Consider the following 25,052-nt stretch of genomic DNA (forward strand, 5'->3'; position numbering starts at 1 on the left):
TAACATTGGGTTGGACATTCCTACAGAGAAATCTCTTCAATTCTACCAGCATCCCACATTGGAATATCAAGCACGCCTTGGATCGGGCACATGAAATCGGGGTTTTAGAGTGGACAAGTTGTTACTTTACGAGTATCCATAATCCCAAAATTATTTTTTCATCTGCTGCCACAACCTATAGCAAACTCCATTAACTCACTCAGCCACCGCTATCCAGGCATTTCAGACATTGGCCTAGAAATTGGGTTGGTAGCACCAGTGCTGAGCGCCTAAAGAGACCTAGAATTGGGGCGAAGCGCTATGTTGGGGTGGACGCTATGAAGATAGCGCCAACTCAGATATTGACTATACATTTAGCGCCTGCGCTAAGTGTTTGCGCGCGCCCGCGAGCGCAAGCAGCTCATGACGTCATTTCAGTGTGCAACGCCTTTTAGGAGCGCCTGAGCGCATATTGGGTGGCGCCCGGAGCCTTAGCGCCCAGCGCTATTAGTGACAGTTCGAGGGAGGGCTAACAGGCCCTTCTCGGAGTAGGGGGGCGCTATTTAAAGGGGACAGCTCTACTGCAGAATCTTCTGCCACTTGGCCTGCTCATTGCGCTCGCTGCTAGAGCGAGTTGGCGAGCTAATGTGGAGCGGAGTTCTGGGATTTGAGCTTTACAGTACTTGGTACCTTCAACCCTGTCCGAAGCACTTGCACCACTACACCTAAAAGCCTTTTGACCAACTGGCATCGGAATGGGAGCTTGTTTGGAGGGCGACGGACCTCATCTGCACTCTGTGCAGCAGTCATGACGACCTGCCTTGCCCTGCGGGGAGACGGTGGCCGAACTTGCCTATCCCCCCTGCGTTGCTCCATGCCGCTTGGTCCGGCAACTGGTTCATCCTCAGAGCCACCCCCCCTCCCCTCGAGGGGACTACTATCCCCAGTCTGCAGATGTCTCCACTCCCCGGATTCTGCAATGGCTGGTCCGGATTCCTCCTGGTCCTCGCCTCCGGTGGCACTGGCACTGGCTGCTTCAGCGTGTTGAGCCTGAGTTGGTGCTGCTTCATCTGAAAGTGGGAGGTGGAAGAGTGGCTTTAACAAAAGGACAGGTTTGCTGAAAGGCATGCCAGATTGTGGCAAGGCTCTGACATGGCTGCACACTGAGGATGCATGCTGGCGGGGGGATCAAGTGGAAGGCAACAGGTGGAAAAGGTGAGAGTCTTACCCTCGCTGTCGGTAATGGGGTCGGCAGATGCAGTGGTCACTGGACCAGACAGACATCCTCCAAGTATCTGGTGCACTCTCTCCTCCAGATCCATGAGAGTGACCACATGTGCAGGTCCGCCACCGGTTCGACGCTGCTCCTTTCTAATCTGTGCCATCTTGGACTGCAGGGGAAAGAAGGGGATGTTCTGTTACATGAGGCCTTGAGACCTCATTGCATGCCCCCCATGGTGCAAGAGCCCTTACATGAGGCCTTGAGACATCTGTCCATGTGTGTGGCCAGAAAGGGCCATGGGTGCATACTGACAGATGGCCATTGGCGCATCATTGCAGCAGGGTGCCCGAAGTCAGCTGCAGATGGAGGGAAGCACAAGTTTGGTAAACCATCACTCATCCTAACGATCCGTGTGAGGTCGTTGAATTTCTTCCTGCACTGAACAGGGGTCCTGGTCGCCATGCTGCTGGAATTCACCCTCACAGCAACCTCCCTCCAAGATCGTCGATAAGCCTTCTGATTTGGCCTCTTGCCATTATCCGGATACAGGACTTCTCGACGGTGTTCAACTGCAGCCACCAAGTGGTCCAGAGCCTCAGTGCTGAAGCGCTCTGCTTTCTGCCTACCCTTCTCCATAATGCACAAGTTTCTAACGCCAGACAAGGGCGAGCGCCGAATCTGAGGCCTTCAGGGCGTTGGGTGTTTAAGCTCAGTCTGACTGACCCGCCCCTTTAAGAGCTGGCCGGCGCCTGTAGGTCTCGTGCTTTCCCGTAATTGAGTTCACCTGCGCTGCGCCCGTCCGCATCGATATTGAGTAGCGCCTGACCTTTTGCGCCTTAAGAGCACCGTGCAACAGCTGATTTAACGCCTCAATCCCCTTTGGGGGGCGATGCAACCCAATATCGCGCCAGGCGGCAATAAGTTTCGTCTGGCTATAAACTTAGCGCATCGCCAGTTCTAACGCCTCAAGCGGGGCTATACCCAATTTCTAGGCCATTGTCCCTTAAGACAGTGGCTGCCTGTGTAGAAGACAACCCTTTTTTGTTGCATTGCCTGGGACAACACCTCAAGGGCAGCTTCCTAGGAACATAGGAACAGGAGTAGGCCATTTATCCCCTCGAGCCTGTTCCGCCATTCAATGAGATCATGGCTGATCTGCGACTTAACCCTATATACTCACCTTTAGCCCATATCCCTTAATACCTTTGGTTAACAAAAATCTATCAATCTTAAGATTTAAAATTAACAATTGATCTAGCGGAAGAGAGTTCCAAACTTCTACCACCCTTTGTGTGTAGAAGTGTTTCCCAATTTCACTCCTGATAGGTCTGGCTCTAATTTTTAGACTCTGCACCTGAGTCCTAGACTCCCCAACCAGCAGAAATAGTTTCTCTCTACCTACCCAATCTGTTCCCCTTAATATCTTGAAAACTTCGATCAAATCACCCCTTAAACTTCTAACTTCTAGGGAATACAACCCTAATTTGTGAAATCTCTCCTCGTAATTTAACCCTTGGAGTCTGGGCATCATTCTGGTAAACCTACCCTGCACTCCCTCCAAGGCCAATATATCCTTCCTAAGGTGTGCTGCATCCTCAAATGAGCAGATCTACTCTTGTTCCTTATGGCAGCCACTCTGTATGGAAACTCCATTTGAAATGCAAGCAGCAGCCCTTTAAGAAGAGCTGGCTCACCAAATATCCTGCTCAGTGCTTAGGCAAATGCGTACAAGCATTGTGTATGTATTATTACAATGAGTTGACGATGCAAAATCATGCTGGATCAGCCCGCCTAGCAAAATGTGACAGGTGATATACCTATCAATTCATCCAATGAAAAGCGACGAGTTAAGATAGTAACTATAGGTTTTTATTGGCTAAATGACAGAGCCCACCCTCGTGGGTGATCGGGTCCAACAAGGAGGAATACCAGCCAGTCGACCACCTTTATACCTGGGCAAGCAGGCGGAGCCATGGGCGGAGTCAGCTGTGGTCAGCCCAGGTATAACAGCGTGACAAGAGGTGACCTTGTGTAGTGATACAACAGTGTAAACAGTGATAACCATAGTGTAACGATATAAACAGTGATAACCATAGTGTAACGATAGTGAACGATAAAAGTGGTTTACCACAACAGGCATATTACAATTAGATACAATTCAAGGACATGTACCCTCTGACATGTCTGATTTGTCTAGTTTGAATGCAGGCAGCAAGAGGCCTGGGCATCCAGAATTGCAAGGAGTGTAGAGAAGGTTTCAATTTTTTTTTGTAGCCACAACCCGTTAAAAGCATGACCTTGCAAGGGTTGAAGACGAGGCCTCAATTTTTTTTCTAAACATATTCTGCTTTTGCAGGTACCACGGAAGGTGCTTGCATCTCCACAGTGAGGCAGGCCTTAGAGGCCTGTCAAAGCAAACCTTTGCCCAAGTCTGGTGTGACTTCCCTGCAGAGGCCGGGGAGCTTGTCACTAAAATGCTAATGGCTCTGAGGTCAGCTAGGGCAAAGGCGCATCTCCATGATGGGCGTAAGTCCCTCCCCTGGTGATGTGTCTCAAACAAAGGAGGGAAGATGATCTGGGTCAAAAATCTCAAGTGGTGGAGCGGTTCCCTAAGGATTTTCTGCCACATTTTGTAGGACTAACACTGGATAGCTGCCATAACTCCAGCAAAAAAATCTCAGCCATATTTTTACATACATTTGAATTAAATTATCTTTTCCCTTCATAATTTAAAGGATTACAATTTTATCTAACGTTGTTGTTTTAGACATTAGGTAATGAAACACATGTGTACTGTATGATAAAAGAAATTCATCAAAGCAACAAAGTGCTTTTAAAAAAAATCCATCAAATCATTATCTAGACCCAAATAATAACATACATAAGAACATAAGAAATAGGAGCAGGAGTAGGCCATTTGGCCCTTCGAGCCTGCTCCACCATTCAATAAGATCATGGCTGATCTTCGATCTCAAAATTACTTTCCCGCCCAATATCCTTCGATTCCCTTAGAGTCCAAAAATATCTCTCAACCTTAAATATACTCAATGACTGACATCCACAGCCCTCTTGTGTAGAGAATTCCAAAGATTCACCACCCTCTGAGTGAAGAAATTTCACCTCATCTCAGTCCTAAATGGCCGACCCCTTATTCTAAGACTGTGACCCCTGGCTCTAGACTCCCCAGCCAGGGGAAACATTCTTCCTGCATCTACACTGTCAAGTCCTGTAAGAATTTTGTATGTTTCAATGAAATCACCTCTCATTCTTCTAAACCCTAGAGAATATAAGCCTAGTCTACTCAATCTGTCCTCATAGGACAATACCCCCATCCCAGGAATGAGTCTAGTAAACCTTCGTTGCACTCCCTCTATGGCAGGTATATCCTTCCTTAGGTAAGGAGACCAAAACTGTACACAATATTCCAGGTGTGGTCTCACCAGGGCCCTATATAATTGCAGTAAGACGTCTTTACTCATACTCAAATCCTCTTGTAATAAAGGCCAACATACCATTTGCTTTCTTAATTGCTTGCTGTACCTGCATGTTAAATTTCAGTGATTCGTATACAAGGACACCCAGGTTCCTCTGAACACCAACATTTCCCAATCTCTCACCATTTAAAAAATACTCTGATTTTCTATTTTTCCTACCAAATTTCTCCACATTATATTCCATTTGCCATGTTCTTGACCATTCACTTAGCCTGTCTATATCGCCTTGAAGCCTCCTTGCATCTTCCTCACAACTTACATTCCCACCCAGCTTTGTGTCATCAACAAACTTGGATATATTAGATTTGGTCCCCTCATCCAAATCATTGATGTAGATTGTGAATAGCTAAGGCCCAAGCACTGATCCTTGCGGTACCCCACTAGTACTGGCAACCCAAAAATGACCCATTTATTCCTACTCTCTGTTTTATGTCTGTTAACCAATCCTCAATCCATGCTTGTATATTACCCCCAATCTCATGAGCCCTAATTTTGTTTAATAACCACTTGTGTGGCACCTTATCGAATGCCTTCTGAAAATCCAAATACACCATATCCACTGGTTCCCCCTTATCTATTCCGCTAGTTACAACCTCAAAAAACTCTAACAGATTTGTCAAACACGATTTCCCTTTCATAAATCCGTGTTGACTCTGCCCAATCCTATTATTATTTTCTAAGTACCCTTTTACCACGTCCTTAACAATAGATTCTAGCATTTTCCCTACGACTGATGTCAGACTAACTGGTTTGTAGTTCCCCATTTTCTCTCTCCCTCCTTTATTAAAAGTGGGGTTACATTGGCCAACTTCCAATCCGCAGGAACCATTCTAGGATCTATGGAATTTTGGAAAATGACAACCAATGCATCCACTATCTCTAAAGCCACCTTTTTCAAAACCCCAGGATGTAGGCCATCAGGTCCAGGGGATTTATCGGCTTTCAGTCCCATTAATTTCTCCAGTACTATTTTTTTTACTAATACTAATTTCTTTCCGTTCCTCATTCTCGCCAGAGCCTTGGTTCTCCACTATTTCCGGGAATTTTTTTGCGTTTTCTTCCGTGAAGACAGACACAGAGGGCTCGATTTTAATAGCCCTGAGGAGGTGGGTTTGGAGGCAGGTCGGCAGCGAAAATCGGGAAAAAAGGCTTCAGACTGCCAACCCGCCTCCATCCCACCCCCACGCGATTTTCGTGTGTGTGTCGGGTCAGCCATTCCCAAACTGACGTGACTGGAACCGGTGGGACAGGTAGTTAAGGCAGTTAAGAGCCTGTTAACTGCCTTGCTAATCCTATTTTTATCGTGGTTTCCCATTTTCGTGCTTCTGGCTCCTGTTTCCCATCTTGTCAGAAACACGCCAGCTGCAAGGAGATGAGTTTCTCGAGGACATGATTTGAAGTAATTGGTGCAGCACTTTAAAAGTGTTCCTGTAACATGGCTGACATTCAAATGCAACAACTTTGTTGTTGGAGGTTTGGGATAAGATTTTGCAAATCCACTGCTGACCTTGTGACTGTTCAAGCTGACACCCAACAACAGTGTGACATGATTGGAATAATTTCAGGCCACTCCGACTGTGCGCTTGCAAGCTTCTTGCCTCAAATTAAACCTATAGCAATGGGATGGGAACCATTTATGTCCTCTCATCCTGGTCGTCATAATTGGAGGAGCAGCAGCCGCATGGCTCAGTGCAGATCTTCCTCGGAAGAAGAGGAGGAGGAGGAGGAAGAAGAAGGAGGAGGCGCGCCTTGTGGGCCCTACTGTGACCAATGCAGCATCCCTCCAGTTCACTGCTGCCCGTCAAGCAAGGGATGCACTCTGCCATGCCACATTTGCATAAGCTTACTCTTCAACCATAGGCGGCTACCATATGGCTCTCTAATTGTAGGCGACCTTCCTCCAGCATCATACATCATCTCTACTGTAACTGGTTCTTTCCTATCACTTTCACCATTACAAATGCAAGTCACCCTGAGCCCTCAATGCGCATTTACCATTTCCCAGAACACATAGGCCACACATTAAACTGTTTGCCATCACTTTTCTTTACTACATTGACAAAAGGATCACAATGCATGAACAAGCAAAAACAATAATGACAAAACACCCAAGTGAGTCCCCTTGTGACTATATGTGCTTTATCTTCCTCTAAGTCATGCTGCTATGTGGTGCTTCCCCCTGTGGCTTCAGCAGATGTAGAGGCATCTTGCTGACTAGGATGCTGTGCCTGCTGAGACGCCTTTGGCGGGTGTCCTCTGGGTTTGGGAGCCTGGGAGGGCTCTGCAACAGTCTGTTCTTCCTGCGGCTGTGCAGGGGCTGAAACGGCCATCTCAGTTGTCTCTGCAAAGTGGGTCTCTGAGTGAGGGCTCTGCAGTGGCATGGTCGTGTGAGCGCTTGGAGAGGAGCCCACACAACCTTGTAGCCTGCCACCAGCATCCCTCTCATGGGTCAGCCGCACCTCAGTGCTTGCAAGTGGCTGGAGAGCTCCTGTGCACATCAGGGGGGCCCATGAGGACCCGTATCTGCACTGGCAGTCCTTATAACAAGGACGTCCAATGAAGCTCTGGTTTTTCTGCTCAATAGCTGCCCATCTCTCCTCCAGAGCTGACAATCTAATTTGAACACTCACCATGTTTTCATTACTTATTTCCTCCATGGTGGTTGCCATCCTATCCATGGTGGTGCGTTCATGCGCCATTGCCTCCACCAAGGCAGTGCTGCTGTTAGAGATGAACTGCTCCATTCTCTGCACACTCACACTTACCCTGGAGCCAATCCCTTCCAGAGACTCCTGCGCTTGTTCCTGTAGTTCCCGAACCGCTCTCTTTCTGGATGGCCCCAGAGGCACAGTGTCTACATGCAGCTGAGCAGAGCTAGGACATTCCTGCGACCTCCGACAAGGACACTCCACTGCTGTCGCTGTCTCCACTATCTGCTGATGCTCACTTGTGAGCTGTGATAGACCAGGTGACAACACTACTCTAAGTCGCGAGGGCCCCGCTGAGGTGTGTGTTCCTGCACTGGTGTTGGGTGCGCTGAATCCTGGTGACGCTGCTCCCTCAGAGGCTGCAGGTTCCTCTGAGGAGTCGTCTGGCTGTTCCTGCTGGACAGTGGGGAGGGGGGCGCTCGATGGTCCTGTGGGAGGGTAAAGGCATGAGTTAGACATCTGATTTTGATGTAGCAGAAACATCCTTTTGTGCAGATGGTACAAAGCGAATTTCTATGAACATCATTTGCCATTGCAGTCAATCATTAAGTGTCAATGAGAGGGATGAAACTCTATTTTGTCACCAGCTTCCTCTAGTGCGCCCGTCTTTCTCCACTTCAAGATCCTCGCCACCTCCGCTGCTTTTGTGCACAGCCTCCTCAGCACTTGTCAATGTTGCAAGGGTTGGTGTGCCTCCTCCTGTCTGTGCTCTCTCCCTCTTACTGTTGGCTGTCTTTTCCTGCAAGGAGGGACACAAGCAGAGTTTCAACCAGTGATGGAGTGAGTGTGAAGAATCCCTAACATAGAAGTTTAGAAGGAGACCAAGATGGAGTGAGGTGCCAAGAGGAAGCTAGCTCCCTGTGCGTTGTTAGTTGTTGTCAATGCATAACAATGAGAGCGAATGTGAGGGATGCACAGTCAGGATGGTGAAGTGATTCAGTACAGAGACAGATGGATTGGTAAGGGTGCAAGGGAAGTAAGTGTAAGGTGGGATGTGGAGGAGCAGGCTTCAAAGCAGAGTGCTGGTGATGAGAAGAGAAGGGAAGCAGATTGAAGGTAAGTGTGATGGGATACTCACTTTTGATGATCGCAGAAGATCATTAAAGCATTTCCTGCACTGGATCCATGTGCGTGAACAAACAGACCTTGTGCTGACCTCCTCTGCAGTGCACAGCCAGGCTGTCTTGGTATGCTGAGGAGGCTTCCTCCGGCCATCCGGAGGGAAGAGATTCTCCCTGCGCCCTCTTACTGCCTCAACAAGAGCATGGAGGAACTCCCCATTGAAGCGTAGAGCTGCCTTGCCTCTGGAAGCACTCATTGTAGCTCTCCAATATGCACACACCATCAGAATCAGAAACACAAAGGCTGAGGCTGAATGGGACCATTAAAAGCATCTGTAATTATGACGTCATCTGAGGCGGCTAACAGACCCGATCGCAGTCATTGGACTGGCCAGCGCGCCCCAATGAAGTTAACAAGGTAATTGAATTAAAATTTTAAAACTGCAGCAGATCCAGCCGGCAGCGGGTCCAGACCCCGACCACTACGCAACCCGAATCCAAGCCGTCTCGTTAAATAAAATTGCGGCCAAAGTATTTGTTTAATTTCTCTGCCATTTCCTTATTCCCCATTATAATTTCTCCTGTCTCAGCCTGTAAGGGACCCACATTTACTTTCGTTAATCTTTTCCTTTTTACATACCTATAGAAGCTTTTACAGTCTGTTTTTATGTCTCTCACTAGTTTAATCTCATATTCTATTTTCCCTTTCTTTATCAATTTCTTGGTCCTCCTTTGCTGAATTCTAAAATCCTCCCAATCTTCAGGCTTACCTGTCACGGGGCCGTGCATTCACGGGGCCGTTTTGCTAGGGTTTCGGTAGTGGACCCAAGCGCAGGAAACCTATCCCAGGACTCGAGTCCGGGTAGAATTCGAAAGATGCTTCACATGATACTCGAAAACACAGAGACATGGTAACACTCGAAAGGAGATTCAGTTGAGACTCGAAAACACAGAGAAACTCGAGAACGCCAGAGACACAGCAAGAGCTGTTACTTGCAGGCAGGCGAACCCAGGACTGAGCAAAGAGGACAGGAAACAGGAAGCTTAAATACAGGCCAGAGTGGTCACGTGACAAAATTAATCAAATGAGACAGGAGCCAAATACATTAACAACACACAGGTGAGGCCAGAGGCACAGAGGACAAGACAAGGACAACACCTTACAGCTTTATTCATTCTCTGCCTTGCTCTCTGTGCTGCTGGTCCAAGCTGCAGGAGAGTGGAAAGTGGTGGTCTCCTTGACCAGGGAGTGGAGGAGAAGGAGAGACCCCAGACCACCACTACCACAAACCAGCAGCAACATCTACTACTGAGGTGCCTGGAGAGAGAAGAGGAGAGGGAAAAAGGAGGCCAACATCTGCAAGAGGAGAGGCCTTTCCACCACTGCCTCCCCAAATTGGCCTCCATTCCAGGAGAGGGAGAGAGGGGAGAGAAACAGCATCGACACCAACTGCTTGGAAGGAGGGAAGGAGCAACTTCTTCAACTGAACATCTGCAGGTGGGTGCCATTTGGTGCATTCTCCCAAAGACTTTGTATTGTAGGTGGGGGGAAGAAAGAAGACCGGCCGGAACACCAAGGGGTGTCTGTGTGTGTCTCTTGTAGAATACTAGGCCACACACACCACTAATAAGCGCCCCTTCTATTGCCTGGCCTGGGACATCTGGAGCTGCCTAGGTGAAGCCTTTAAAATCAATTAATACATCGTTAAGACCTGGTGTAGGGCTGAGCCTGGGCATTCTCCAGCTTTCCCAGGCGAAGACATCTTCTCCCCCTACCAGAAGAACACCTTTTCAGAGACTTTATTTTTCCATCGGGGAGTGTACCTCTGCCGACACCCACCCACCTACTATCCTGAGTGGCGACCCTGCCTTTGCGGCCTCCCTCCTTCCCACCCCCCCTCTCTCTCTCTCTTTGTCTCTCTCTTAAGGCACCTCTTTTTCCACCTTTTTTATTAATTGCCTCTCCCAATTACTTCCAACAAGGGGAGAGGTGTGCCTTTAATTTAACAGCTCCCTCTGCTCAAGGGAAGACTTTAATTAAAAACCGGAGGCCATTAACACCGTAAGGCCTGTGACTTGGGGTGGGTGTAGCCCTTTATAAGAGCCACCCCATAATGGCATCTACTTCTTCACCGGTGGCGGGGCTGGCTAGGTCATATGCGGCGGCGGCAGCCACAGCCACGGCTGCTCCCGCTGCTTCTGCCGCCCTGTCACCGTTCTCCTTAATAACTAAAAAGCTTGGGGTGAAGAGCTACACCCACCCCACCATGACAATTGAGGCGTGCGTAAAGGCCATGGCTGGGGTTGTCGGCCCTTCAGCCATCCTTGCCGCATCAGAAATGTACGGGAAGGCTGTGTTCTTCCTGGGGTCGGAGCGGGCGGTGTCCCTGGCTGTCACCAAGGGGCTCACCGTGGGTGGGACCTTCCTGCCGGTGGATCCTCTTGAGGCCACCGCGCGGAGGATCGTTATTTCCAACGTCCCGCCCTATATTTCTGGTGAGCTCCTCCTCCCCCACTTGCGCCAACTTGGGGAGGTGAGGTCGGGGATTGCACCTATCCCGCTCGGCTGCTGGGAAGCCAGCCTTCGGCACGTCTACTCCTTCCGGCGCCAGGTCTTCATTCAGCTGGCACGGGAGGAGGACACCGACGGAGCATTTGTCGTCCTCCATGAGGGGACCGCCTATCGCGCCTTTTGGACGGCGGACGGTGTGCGGTGCCACGCCTGCAAGGAGGTGGGGCACATCCGGAAGAACTGCCCCACCTCCAAGGCCGCCAGATCGCCTGGTGCGGCCGAGGCTGGCGCCGCCGCCGCTCCTCTCCCTGGGTCTGGCCGCGCCCCCCGAACAACTGATGCGCGGTCGTCGTCGGAGGCCGATGCCATCAAGGCCTCCGGCGGGGGGGAGGGAGTGCGTCCGGGCAGAAGGAAGGCGCGGGGGAAAGCCAAACACCTTGGGGTGGGTCCCCCCGTGGAGGGCGAGCCCTTGAACCTGGAGCCCCTGACACCCGCGCTCATCGCGGAGTTGGTCGGGGCAGACGAGGGTGGGAGGGACCTCGTGCCCGAGCTTGTGGTCGCGACCGCCGAGGCAGAAACGTTAATACCTGTGGCCGGACTCGGGCCCGAGGGACCCGACAAACCTGCTCCGCCGGAGGGAGCAGAGGAGGGGGCCCCTGCAGGCATGGAGGTCTCCCTCGCTCCCTCCGCGTTAAAGAGAAGGCACTACCTCCTGGAAGAGGAGGAGGACCGTGAGGAGGAAGGTCCCTCCAAACAGGGGGAGTCGTCGCCCGCCGCGGGTACTGCGCCCCCCCCCCGCTGTCACCATCACCGGCGATCGGCAGGGGTCGCCTGTCCCTCGGGAGGCTGAGGCAGATGTGTCTGTCCAGCACGTGCCTCCCGGGGATGGGGACGAGACCCTGCCCGCGGCGGGGGGGGTCGCGGAACAACCCGCGGCGGATATAGACGTTCTATCTGTACCGTTACCCCTCGACGGGTCGGGCGGCCTGGGGTCTGGGTCAGGCAAGTTCGAGGAAAGTGAGCTCGCCCAAAGCGACCCGGACATTTCCCAGGGGCTGCTCGACCTGGTCGAGGTTTTAGTTAAGGACACCCCATCTGCTGGGTCGGAGGCCTGTGGCGGGGAAGAGGAAGGCCCTCTGACTGTGTCTCCGGCGCCGGACGTCCTGGAGGAATTCGGATTAGTTTTTTCTCCGATTTCTCCGGTTGTTCTGGCGTCTGAGGCGGAGGGAGGCTCCAAAGCGCTGCCGTCTTCTGGCCCGGCACCCCCAGGGGAGCCCAGGGAGGAATCCTCTGCCACCGATCCTGGGGGTGGGATCCGGGCAGAGGCAGGGCCGGCCGATGCGGCCGAGCCGTTCGCTGCGCACTGCGCGACGGACGGGTCGGCCGCTGGTGGCGACCCCCCGGAGGAGGACGGGGACTCGGTGATGGGCGCGGAGGACAAGTTGGATTCCATCGCCGACGAGGCGACGGATGACCTCGTGCCCCTCGCCGAGTCTCCCCTCATTCCCGTCAGGGAACTCCGGGGTTTTGTGGCCGTGTGCCAGGGTCATCAAAACAAGACCCCACTGGCCCTCGCCAGGTGGTCGGAGCTGGCGCTGCTCATCGGGTTGGTCCGCGCCGCCGTCAAGACCATGGGCGCAGACGTGAGCCCGCTCGAGCTGCGTTGGCTCAGGTCGTTCCTCACTGGGCTGCTGAGGGAGTGGCGGTCGACTAGCGGCTGCGCTCCCTCCCCCCGTTAGGCGTAGGTAGAGGTTGCACTATGCTTCTGAGATGAAGATAACCATAGCCAGCCTCAACATCAATGGCAGCAGGGAGGCTCGCCACAGATTTAATAACCTTTCGGTCCTTCGGGACGGGAAGTATGCGGTGTGCTTCCTGCAAGAAACCCACACCGTTCCGGGAGACGAGGCCATGTGGCTCCTGGAGTGGCAAGGAGGGGTCAGCATGAGTCACCTCTCCAGCGCTTCCAAGCGGGGTGGCTATCTTGCTGGACCCGCATTTTCAGCCGGAGATCTTGGGGGTCAAGGAGCACGTGCCGGGCCGCTTGCTCCAGGTCACTGTTCGCCTGGGGGGCGTGCCGCTCCATCTAGTGAACGTGTACGCCCCTCAGGCCGGTGCGCAGCAAGTGCGCTTCTTTGAAGAAGTGTCCGCTCTTCTGGGCTCCATCGACGCGGGCGAGTGCGTCATCCTCGGGGAGGATTTTAACTGCACCCTCGAGGCGAGGGACCGTTCGGCCCCCCAGCGATGCCCGGCGGCGATGGAGAAGTTGAGGGACCTGGTCGGGTCCTTCGACTTGGTGGACGTCTGGCGACATCTCCACCCCGACTCCAGCGCCTTCACTAGCGTGAGGTCTGGAGGAGGATGGTCCAGAATCGACCGCCTTTATATTTCCCGGGCGTACGTCTCCTGCGTTCCGGCGGCTTCCATGTGGCCGGTGCCGTGCACGGACCACCACCTGGTGTGGGCGGAGCTCGTTCCGCTGCGCGCGCGGGGGGGGGGTTCGTCCGCATACTGGCATTTTAACAACCTGCTGCTGGAGGACGTGCGGTTCCAGGTTTCATTTCGCCGGTTCTGGGCCGACTGGAGAAGGAAGCGGGGGGGCTTCCCCTCCTTGAGGCTCTGGTGGGACGTGGGCAAGGCTCACGTCCGTCTCTTCTGTCAGGAGTACGCGAAGGGGTCGACCAGGAGGCAGGAGGCCCGGGTCGGGCGGTTGGAGAAGGAGGTGCTCGACCTGGAGTCCCGTCTCGTTCAAGTCGTCGAGGACCCGGCCCTGCGGAAGGTGTACGAAGAGAAGAAGGGCGTGCTGAAGGACCTGCAGCTCGTCGGGTCCCGAGGCGCGTACGTGAGGTCGCGGATCCAGTTCCTGCGGGACCTGGACCGCGGCCCCCCCTTCTTCTACTCGCTGGAAAAAAGACGGGGGGTCCGTAAGCAGCTCTTGGGGCTGCTGGCCGACGACGGATCTCTGGTCTCGGATCCGGAGGGAATCAGCGCGGAGGCCCGCGCCTATTACGGGGCTCTGTTCTCTCCGGATCCGTCCAGCGAGGATGCGCGCAGAGGTTTGTGGGAGGACCTGCCGAAGGTCGGCCTGGAGGGCGCCGAAAAATGGGACGCTCCTCTGAGTCTGGAGGAGCTGACCGGTGCCCTCTGCCAGCTCGCCAGGGGAAAGTCCCCGGGGCTGGACAGGCTGACCGTGGAGTTCCACAGGGCGTTCTGGGACATCTTGGGGGGCGACTACGCGCGGGTCCTGGGGGAAAGTTTGGCGACCGGGGAGATGCCCCTCTCTTGGCGCAGGGCGGTTATTGTCCTGCTGCCTAAGAAGGGCGATCTCCGCCTCCTTAAGAACTGGCGCCCGGTCTCCCTCCTCAGCACGGACTACAAAATTTTTGCCAGGGCCATTTCTGCTCACCTAGGCGCCGTGCTGGCCCACATGATCCACCCCGACCAGTCCTACACGGTCCCGGGCCGAACCATCCATGATAACATCCATCTGGTCCGGGACCTGGTCCACCATTCCCAGAGAGCTGGTCTGTCGGTCGCCTTCCTTTCCCTGGTTCAGGAGAAGGCGTTCGACAGGGTAGATCACGAGTATCTCTTCGGGACTCTGCGCGAATTCGGGTTCAGGATGCATTTTGTCGCCCGGATCCGACTTCTGTACGCTGCCGCAGAGTGTCTGATTAAAGTTAACGGGTCCTTGACGGTGCCCCTTCGCTTCTGGAGGGGGGTGCGTCAGGGATGCCCCATGTCCGACCAGTTATACGCCATTTGCGTAGAGCCTTTCCTGCGCCTCTTGCGGAAGAGGTTGACGGGACTGGCTCTGCAAGGGCCGGGCGTGGAGGTGGTCCTCTCGGCTTACGCCGATGACGTGCTTCTCACGGTCACGGATCCCGCTGACTTGCAGAGGATGCGGGAATGCCAGCAGATTTACTCGGACGCATCCTCCGCCAAGATCAACTGGGAGAAATGTTCCGGACTCCTGGTGGGTCAGTGGCGGGTGGACTCCCTGCCGGAGGAGTTCAGGCCCTTTGCCTGGAGCACCACGCACCTCCTCTACCTGGGAGTCTACCTTAGCCCTGCCGAGGACGCCTGGCCGGCGAACTGGCAAGAGTTGGAGGCCAAAGTCACCACTCGCTTAGGACGCTGGACAGGATTGCTCCGAGTGTTGTCCTACAGGGGTTGAGCGATGGTCATAAACCAACTGGTGGCCGCCATGTTGTGGTACCGGTTCGTCACTTTGATCCCTCCCCCTGCGTTTGTCGCCAAGATACAGAAGAAGCTCGTCGACTTCTTCTGGGACAAAAGGAAGCACTGCGTCTCTGCCGCGGTTCTGAGTCTCCCGCTTAGGGAGGGCGGTCAGGTGCTGGTGTGCCTCCGCACCCAGGCTGCGACTTTCCGTCTTCAGATGCTGCAGAGATACCTGTACATCGAGAATCCTCCAAGATGGTGTGCGCTGGCAACGTATTTTTTCCGCCAGCTGCACGGCCTCAATTACGACATGCAGCTCCTGTTTTTGGAAGTGGGCGGCACACGTGCCAGCCTGCGGGAGCTGCCTGTCTTCTACCAGGAACTGCTATGGCTTTGGAACTACGTCGCTTCCAGGTGGAGCTCTCCCCCGTCAGGAATGGCGGCTGTCCTTCGGGAGCCGCTGTTCAGGAATCCGCACCTCTACGCCTACGGGTTCAGGTGGCTGGCGGAGGGCAGGGCTGTGCCTGGCAAGGTGACTAGGGTCGGGGACCTGCTCGATGGCGGAGGAGCGGGCTGGATGGCGCCGGAGGAGTTGGCGCGGCGCATGTCTTGGGCCAACATCCAGCTCGCGGTCAATGCCATCGAGTCGGTGAAAGCGAGGCTGCGCCCCGGTGCCACGAGGTGTATCGAGGTGGCTCAGGCACGTGGGGCGATCCCTTCCGAGCTTTCCCCCGTTCGGACGGAATTCCTTATCGGCGCCCAGCCCCGAAACCCCCCTCGGGAACCGGCGCCTCACAACTTGAGCCCTCTCGAGGAAATACCCTCCGTGCCCTTGCATTCCGCACGGAGGGGTTTCCTGTATGGGCTGCTCCTGCACACTTTCCACTTTGTCATCTTCGCCTACCGTCCGGACACGCCGTCTTGCCTTCCGGCGGAGGCGGAGGTCCCCAATGGAGGGCTCTCTATGCGGGAGTCCTCCCTTGTTCTATTGGGGACTTGGCCTGGAGGGTGTTGCACGGAGCAGTCCCGTGCAATATATTTTTAAGTAGGTTCACGGACTCCCAGGCCGCCTGTTTGTTCTGCGGCCTGGAGGAGTCCGTTTTTCACATTTACATGGAGTGTGAGAGGTTGCAGCCCCTCTTCCCTTATTTGAAGTGGCTGCTCCTCGATTTTTGGTTGCAGTTCAGTCCCACGCTCTTGATCTACCGTCACCCGGTGCGGAGGGGAGCGGGCAGGTTGGAGGACCTCCTCATGGGTCTGCTCCTGGGCCTGGCTAATAAAGCCATCAATTGGTCCAGGCAGCGGGCGGTCGAGGGGGTCGTCCAGCCAGATTGCCTCCCTCTCTTCCGCGGCCATGTTCGCGCCTGGGTGGCCCTGGAGATGGAGCACGCTCGAGGACTTCCGTGACCGGTGGGCGCCGCGGGGTCTGGAGTGCATAATTAATTTGGATAACCAAATTCTAATTTGATTTATTAACGTTTATGTAAAGTTTTATTAGTTACAGTTTATTTGTTTATTTTTTGGTCCTACCAAAAGAGGGACAAGACAAGGACAAAACCGAACAACTTTATTAACTAGCCTAATTACTCTGATGAGATCAATTACTCGAGAAACAGGTGAGGAGAGGGGCCCAAAGGCACGGCAGCAGCGCACCGAAGCCTCAAAAACCGCCCTCAGGCGGCGAGCAGAGGGAAGTGCCGCTGAAGCCGTTACACTTACCAATATTTTTGGCAACATTATAAGCCTCTTCCTTTGATCTAATACTATGCTTAACTTCTTTTGTTAGCCACAGCTGGATGACTTTCCCTGTGGGGTTTTTGTGCCTTAAAGGAATGTGTATTTGTTGTAAATTATGTATTAATTCTTTAAATGCTAGCCATTACTTGTCTACTATCATACCTTTTAATATAGTTTCCCAATCTACCTTAGCCAACTTGCCCCTCATACCTACGTAGTTTGCTTTGTTTAGATTTAAGACCCTAGTTTCAGATTTAACAAAATCATTTACAAACTCAATATAAAATTCTATCATATTATGGTCATTCTTGCCTAAAGACCCCTTTACTACAAGGTTATTAATTAACCCTTTGTCAGAACTGGAAACCATTTTTCCAGTTCTGACGAAGGATCATTGACCTGAAACATTAACTCTGTTTCTCTCTCCACAGATGCTGCCTGACCTGCTGAATATTTCCAGCATTTTCTGTTTTTATTTCAGATTTCCAGCATCCGCAGTATTTTGCTTTTGTATTAATTAACCCTTTCTCATAGCCTGTTCCCTAGTTGGTTCCTCAACATACTGATCTAGAAAACTATCTTGCATACATTCCATGAATTCGTCCTCCACACTATTGCTGCAAATTTGGTTTGCCCAGTCTATATGTAGATTAAAGTCCCCCATGATTACTGTATTACCCTTGTTACATGCGTCTCTATTATGTTGCGAGTGCTTTGCGCATTCAGATATAGTGCCTTTAACTTTGACTTATTTCTATTTTTCCCTGATGTCACCTTGTTCACTGATGCCTTGTTACCTTTGTTACTCTTTCTGTCCCTTCCTGATCCACTCTGCTTATTTTTGCCCAAATCTCTACTCTGCTCTAGAGCCTTGACATTTCTCTCGCTGCTTTTAAATTTACTCTTTCCTGAATCCTCCCACCCCCCTTCATTAGTTTAAAGTCCTGCCTACTGCCCTAGTTATTCAGTTCGCCAGGACACTGGTCCCAGTCTGGTTTAAGTGGAGCCCATCCCAATGGAACAGCTCCCTCTTTCCCCAGTACTGGTGCCAGTGCCCCATCAACTGAAACCCCTTCCTCCCACACCACTCTTTGAGTCACGCATTTAAACTTCCAGTCTGTTTGTCCCTATGCCAATTTGCGTGTGGTTCAGGTAACAATCCAGAGATAATTACCTTTGAGGTTCTGCTTTTTAATTTGGATCCTGGCTCCTCAAACCCCCTCAGCAGAACCTCATTCCTCCTTCTACCTAAGATGTTGGCTCCTACATGGACCATGACAACTGGATCCTCCCCCTCCCACTCCAAATTCTCCTCCAGCCGCAAGGAGATGTCTTTAACCCTGGCACCGGGCAGGCAACACAACCTTCAGAACTCTTGGTCACAGCTACAGAGAACAGTATCTATCCCCCTGACTATACTGTCCCCTACCACAACTACATTCCCTTTCACTCCCCCGACTTGAATGGCCTCCTGCGCCATGGTGCCATGGTCACCTTGCTCATCCATCCTGCAGGCTTTTCCCTCATCCACACAGGCAGCAAGAACCTCATACCTGTTGGACAAGGGCAAAGGCTGAGGCTCCTCCAGCACTGCACCTGGGGTCCCCTTACCTGCCTGAGTTGCAGTCACACCCTCCTGTCCCTGACCACGAACCAGACCTGTACCACTACCTAACCTAAGGGGTGTGACTGCCTCCCGGATCAAAGTGTACAGGTAACTCTCCCAATCCCTGATGCCCCGCAAAGTCTGCACTTCAGGCTGCAGCTCATAACCTCTAAGCTGAAGTTCCTCAAGATGCAGGCACTTACTGCAAACGAGGTTATCTGGGATCACAATGCTCTCCACAAACTCCCACGTGCTGCACGCAGCACACCACCTGCACTGCCATCCCTATATGGCCTTGTTTTATTTAATTAAATTTAATTAAATTTGTAATTAGGTAACTTACAGTGTCATTTCTTGACTAATTACTTGATCTAGATTAAGTTAAGGGTGCTGAAATTAAATATCTATCTATAACACAAAGCACTACAAGTAGTGTAGGCAAACAACAACTCCTTCCCCCTCTTCTCCCAATTCCCACTCTTTCCAAATTCCCAAATAAAACACTCTGTTCAAGTCTACTCCATTTAATCCCACTCTGTGCAGGCCAGGAGTCTGTTGCATTTCTTCTTCCCCTCATTTAAACCAATTATAGATCATAGAAATTCTTTTCAAGGCAAGTTAACAAACTCCAATTTACATCAAGGATTGCTGTATAATTCAATAATTGGGCAAGTACAAGAAAATGAAGAAACTGAACAAGTTTAACAGCTCTTTGTGACTGATAAAAATAAGACGTTGATCTATTTACTAAACAGAATTTTCATTAATTAGTCTGAAAAAATATATAACATGCCAGAGAGGCAATAAATTGTGATCAAAAGCAAGATTTAATCTTACTGGATTCGTTCGCCAAAGTAGATCGGCCAGGCATCTTTTAACTATTATGTTATAAAGCGATTTGTGTTTCATGTGTGGAATATTAACTGGAAAAAGTAAAGTTTTTCCAAAATATCTACCTTTGTGATTTCCAGCAGAGATTTAAAGTGCATACATTCCAGATTCTTTGCTTCATTTTGTTTTGTCAGCTCTTTCATCTTTTGTTCTTTTTCTTCCACATCTGTTACAAAAACAATGAAGATCTCAAAATATTTTTAAAACTTTTAATCTGACCACATTCAAAATAGCACTGACATGAATCAGTCATTCATGAAAGAAAGACTTATGAAATAATATTGAGCGGCCTACGGGTGCTGTCCAGGGAGAGTATAAATACTTGGGCACGGGCCCAGCTTGTGCAGGACATTCTTAACAGGAACTAGTGAAGGACACAACTAGACCTCCATGTTGTAAAACAGTTGATTAAAGCTTTGTTTAACGCTTAGAACAAGTGCCTAGTAGTTTTCTTATGTCAAGCACTTCATGTAAATAAAATTGAAAACGGTATACCTCTTGACTAAATCTGAAATCTATCCGGAAGAACAAAATGATTTCACCATACAGGACTTCAAGTTTGATTTTCCTCTTGGGGTCGCAAAAGTGCATACCACTCTGACTTTATGGAAGCAGACCCTCACAACTATCACCTGCAGTAGAACGCACGTGGGCCAACTCAGGATAATATATTGCACTTACCACACTTATTTCATCCACAAGTTCCAGCCCTGCCTCGGGATATATGCTAGAGGGACTGCAGCTGAAGGGGCCCTCTACTGCACACATTCTGGTCTTTCCTCCTCATTTAACCCCACAAGCCAACAAATTGGAAGACTAGAGAGAGAATAGCAGGTCTCGTAAGCCCTACAGACCCAAGTCTATGCCTGCTGGCTGTACCTACTAGGGAGCAAATTCCCCATGAGACACACAGACTAGAGCTAGCTGAAAGGTAGCGTGAAGCCGCTGCTAAGGCAAACTGCGCCCCATCCCCCATAACACATCTGTGGGTGAAATATCTGTGGACATACAGATATACAGATTCTGCCTGGAACTCTGGAAATATCAGACAGTCTGGAGCCCATTCCTGGAATCCTACACAACTCACCCAGGCACCTCTCCCAAAACAGATGACCCCCTCAAGAAAGTCAAAGAAGGGACTCAAATTCACAACCCCACTGGTACTGCACAAAAGGCAACCCCTCAACCCTACAGGTCCTTGTCATATTTAAAAGGTCCCTAACAGTCCTCAACCCAACCAATTCCAACAAATCATCATCAAATCATCGGTATCCCAAGTGTGCTGCTTCTGACATGTGTACAACATATTGATTACCTTAGCAAACCAATATCAAGAAGTGGCTCAGCGCACTGGATACAGCAAAGGCTACAGGCCCTGACAACCTCCCACCTATCATGCTGAAGACTTGTGCCCCAGAACTAGCTGCGCCTCTAGCCAAGCTGTTCCAGTACAGCTACAACACTGGCATCTATCCGACAATGTGGAAAACTGCCCAGGTATGTCCTGTCCACAAGAAGCAGGACAAATCCAATCTGGTCAATTAACGCCCCATCAGTCTACTCTCAATCATCAGGAAAGTGATGGAAGCTGTCATCGACAGTGCTATCAAGTGGCACTTACTCACCAATAACCTGCTCACTGATGCCCAGTTTGGGTTCTGTCAAGACCACTCAGCTCTCGACCTCATTACAGCCTTTGTCCAAACATGGACAAAGGAGCTGAATTCCAGAGGTGAGGTGAGAGTGACTGCCCTTGACATCAAGGCAGCATTTGACCGAGTGTGGCGTGAAGGAGCCCTAGTAAAACTGAAGTCAATGGGAATCAGGGGAAAAACTCTCCACTGGCTGGAGTCATACCTAGCACAAAGGAAGATGGTTGTGGTGATTGAAGGTCAATCATCACAACTCCAGGACATCGCTGCAGGAGTTCCTCAGGGCAGTGTTCTAGGCCCAACCATCTTCAGCTGCTTCATCAATGACCTTCCCTCCAACATAAGGTCAGAAATGGGGATGTTCGCTGATGACTGCACAGTGTTCAGCGCCATTCACAACTCCTCAAATAAGGAAGCAGTCCATGCCCGCATGCAACAAGACCTGGACAATGTTCAGGCTTGGGCTGATATGTGGCAGGTAACATTCGCGCCGCAGAAGTGCCAGGCAATGACTATCTCCAACAATTGAGAGTCTAACCACCACCCCTTGACGTTCAATGGCAGTACTGTAATGTATATAACTTTAAGGGGGGAACTATCTTTTACAGCTCATGTATACTGCAGTACCGGCAGTGACCACACCTGTATATAGCCCTGAGTAGTAATCTGCACAGATCAGTTCCAGTGTGAGCCACGTTGAGTAAACACCTGTTATACCGTTCTCCTGCAGTCTGTATCTTATTATACACGGACACAACATTGGCGACAAGGCAAGTTCGAACCAACCTGCAACTCTGCATCACCTCCCGGGGATTCGTTCCTGGAGATCAGTGGATTGGAGGTCAAGGCCAGAGGCTCAGGCGTTGACCACGGGCAACCGCCCAGTCATCCAGCAGAGACTCGAGAATTGCGGGGGAGGCTGTCAAGAGCCAGGCTTGGCTTTCCAGATGAGATGGTCCAGCAAAATGGGCTGGCAACAGGTAGTGCGCAGACCCTTCCCGGACAGCGGCGGGCTAGAGCCCGACCGAGCGGCACAGCAAAAGGCCGAGCAGCGTCGACGGGGGAGAGAGAAAGCAGAGCGCACAGGGTGCAGCCGGTGTTCAGGGGCTGAGCAGCGTCGAAGAGAGGGAGAGAAAGACGCGCAGAAACCCGCGAGGCGCCGCCATTGCCACGAGGACCGCCGAGAGCAGCGTTGGAGCAGCGCAGGAGAAGCGCACTAAACCTATAGTGTGCCGCCATTGCCACGAGAACCGCCGGGAGCGGTGTTGGCAGCAGCGGGGGAGGAAGGAAAGCGCGGGAGACGCCATTTTAAGCCATTGGGAGACGCCATTTTAAATCACACCCAAAATGCCGAAGAGTGGCAGTATCACCGCATTTGACAATGAAGTCGAAGATTGGACTACATATGTCGAATGAATAGAGATATACTGCAAGGCAAATGAGGTGTCAGATGACAAGAAAGCGTCGGTATTGTTAAATTTAATGGGTGCAAAGACGTATGGTTTATTACGAAATCTAGTAACCCCAACGAAGCCAATGGAAAAGAGTTTTGAAGACATAGTAATGATACTACAGGAACATTTAAACCCCACACCGCTGCTGATAGCAGAAAGATTCAAGTTTCACAAACGGAACCGGCATAAGGATGAAAGCAATGCTGATTATTTAACAGAACTGCGCAAACTATCGAAACACTGCCAGTTTGGAGCGGGACTGGCAGATACCTTAAGGGACAAGTTTGTGTGTGGGCTTCAAAGTGAAGGAACCCAGAAACGGCTTTTATCTGAAAAGGACCTTACGCTGGAAAAGGCTTTCAGCATTGCGGTATCATATGAAGCAGCAGCACGGGGCGCTGCAGAGATACAACAGAGACCGCAAGAATATGGCACAAACGAAATGTCATATGGAACAGAGAAGTGCTATCACTGCGGCAGAACAACACACGACCAGAATGATTGCTGGTTCAAAGACAAAGTGTGCAGACAGTGTGGAAAAGTAGGACACATAGCACGAGTCTGCAGGTCAGGAAAGAAAACCAGCAATAAGAAACCTACCAAAGAAAAGTACAAGAAGGTACATAAGATGACGGAGAATAGTTCAGACGAACAAAAGAGTGATAACGACTCCGAAAGCAGGGAACTGAGTTGTCTGAAACTACATAATGTGATCACAACGGAGGATCACCGAACCATTTGGGTCACTCTCAAGATAGCAGGAGTCCAGGTAAAGATGGAATTGGACACAGGATCAGCCCTAACAGTCATAAACCGACGGGACTACGAGCAGCTATTCTCACACATACCCTTGAGAGAAACAAAAATTATTTTGAAGACGTACACGGGGCAAAAAGTCTACCCCAAAGGAAAAATAAGGGTGACCGTTATATATAACGGTAAGGAAACACCAAAACGAGACCTGTATGTATTACAAGATGGAGGACCACCATTACTGGGACGTGAATGGATCCGGAAAATACAACTGGATTGGCATTCCATACAGGCACTGACTGTGGCTGACAAAAAGGATGACAACGTCACACCTGGGCGACTGTCAAAGATCCTAACTGACGCGAAAGAAGTGTTCCAGCAGGGACTCGGAACACTAAAAGGCATGACAGCGATGATTAAAATTGAAGAAAACGCAAGCCCAAAATTGTTTAAGGCCAGACCGGTACCTTATGCGATCCGCCCAGCCGTCGAAGCAGAGCTGGAGAGTCTGGAACATTCAGGTGTACTGTCCAAGGTAGACTGGAGCGAGTGGGCTACACCCATCGTCCCTGTGATGAAAAAGTCGTTGAGCAGCACGCCTGCGGAACCAAGGAAGGTTCGCATCTGTGGGGACTTTAAGGTAACAGTGAACCCGATCCTTCACACCGTACAATATCCACTTCCGCGGATTGAAGATATTTTCGCCTCGCTATCTGGAGGGAAACGCTTCACTAAGATTGATCTGGCCCAGGTGTATCTGCAAATGGAGGTAGAAGAAGCGTCAAAAAAATACCTCACAATCAATACCCATAAAGGTCTCTACCAATACAACTGGCTGGTATTCGGGGTAGCATCAGCTCCGGCTATTTGGCAGAGGGCAATGGAACAAGTCCTGCAAGGGATCCCAGGGACCCAGTGTTATTTGGACGACATCCTGGTCACGGGCGAAAATGACAGTGATCACCTTGCCAACCTGGAACAGGTGCTCACTAGATTGCAGGAATATGGGCTCCGAGCTAACCGCCCCAAATGCGAGTTTTTTTAGAAAACAGATCTCGTATTGTGGCCACATTATCGATAAAGAGGGGTTACATAAGTCCCCAGAGAAGATTGAGGCAGTAGTCAAGGCTCCAGCACCGGAAAATGTGTCACAACTGAGGTCGTTCCTCGGGCTGGTAAACTACTACCATAAGCTCTTGCCAAATTTGTCTACAATACTACACCCACTGAACACCCTACTGCAAACTGGGGTGCCATGGAAGTGGAGTGACGAATGTAGACGAGCTTTCCAGAAGAGCAAAACACTAATCACATCGAAAGAGGTATTGGCCCATTACAACCCAGCATTACCAATTCGGTTGGCATGTGATGCGTCACCCTACGGCATTGGAGCGGTGCTGTTGCACAAATTCTCGGACAGCTCAGAGAGGCCAATAGCCTTTGCGTCACGATCACTAACCTCAGCCGAGCGTAACTACGCCCAGATTGACAGGGAGGCCATCAGCCTAGTGTGGGGAGTGAAAAAGTTCAATCACTATATGCACGGGCAGAAATTCACCTTGCTGACGGATCACCAGCCTCTTGTCTCCATTTTTAATCCGAAGAAGGGCGTTCCGGTGATGACTGCGCAACGACTACAAAGATGGTCACTTTTTCTAGGGGCACACCACTATGAGATTGAATATAAGGGCACGAAACAGCATGGAAATGCTGATGGGCTATCACGCCTGCCACTACCTACTGCGGAGGAAGCACCAGCAGTGGATCCTGTCGAAATATTCCATTCGACTATAGTTGAATA

The 25,052-nt window shown here is 51.1% G+C and overlaps 1 protein-coding gene across 1 annotated transcript in view; it reads right to left on the reverse strand.

Annotated features, from left to right (window-relative positions):
• LOC147124414 (uncharacterized) overlaps nt 1–25,052 on the reverse strand; it is a 347,949-nt gene that overhangs the window by 222,575 nt on the left and 100,322 nt on the right. Inside the window, exon 8 of the mRNA XM_085969950.1 lies at nt 19,458–19,558. Coding sequence (XP_085826076.1) covers nt 19,458–19,558 — 101 coding nt within the window. The remainder of the gene's footprint in view (nt 1–19,457; nt 19,559–25,052) is intronic.

This window comes from Somniosus microcephalus, chromosome 1 (assembly GCF_052327205.1).
Source record: "Somniosus microcephalus isolate GS21.2 chromosome 1, FLI_Smic_1.0, whole genome shotgun sequence".
Lineage (NCBI taxonomy): Eukaryota > Metazoa > Chordata > Chondrichthyes > Squaliformes > Somniosidae > Somniosus > Somniosus microcephalus.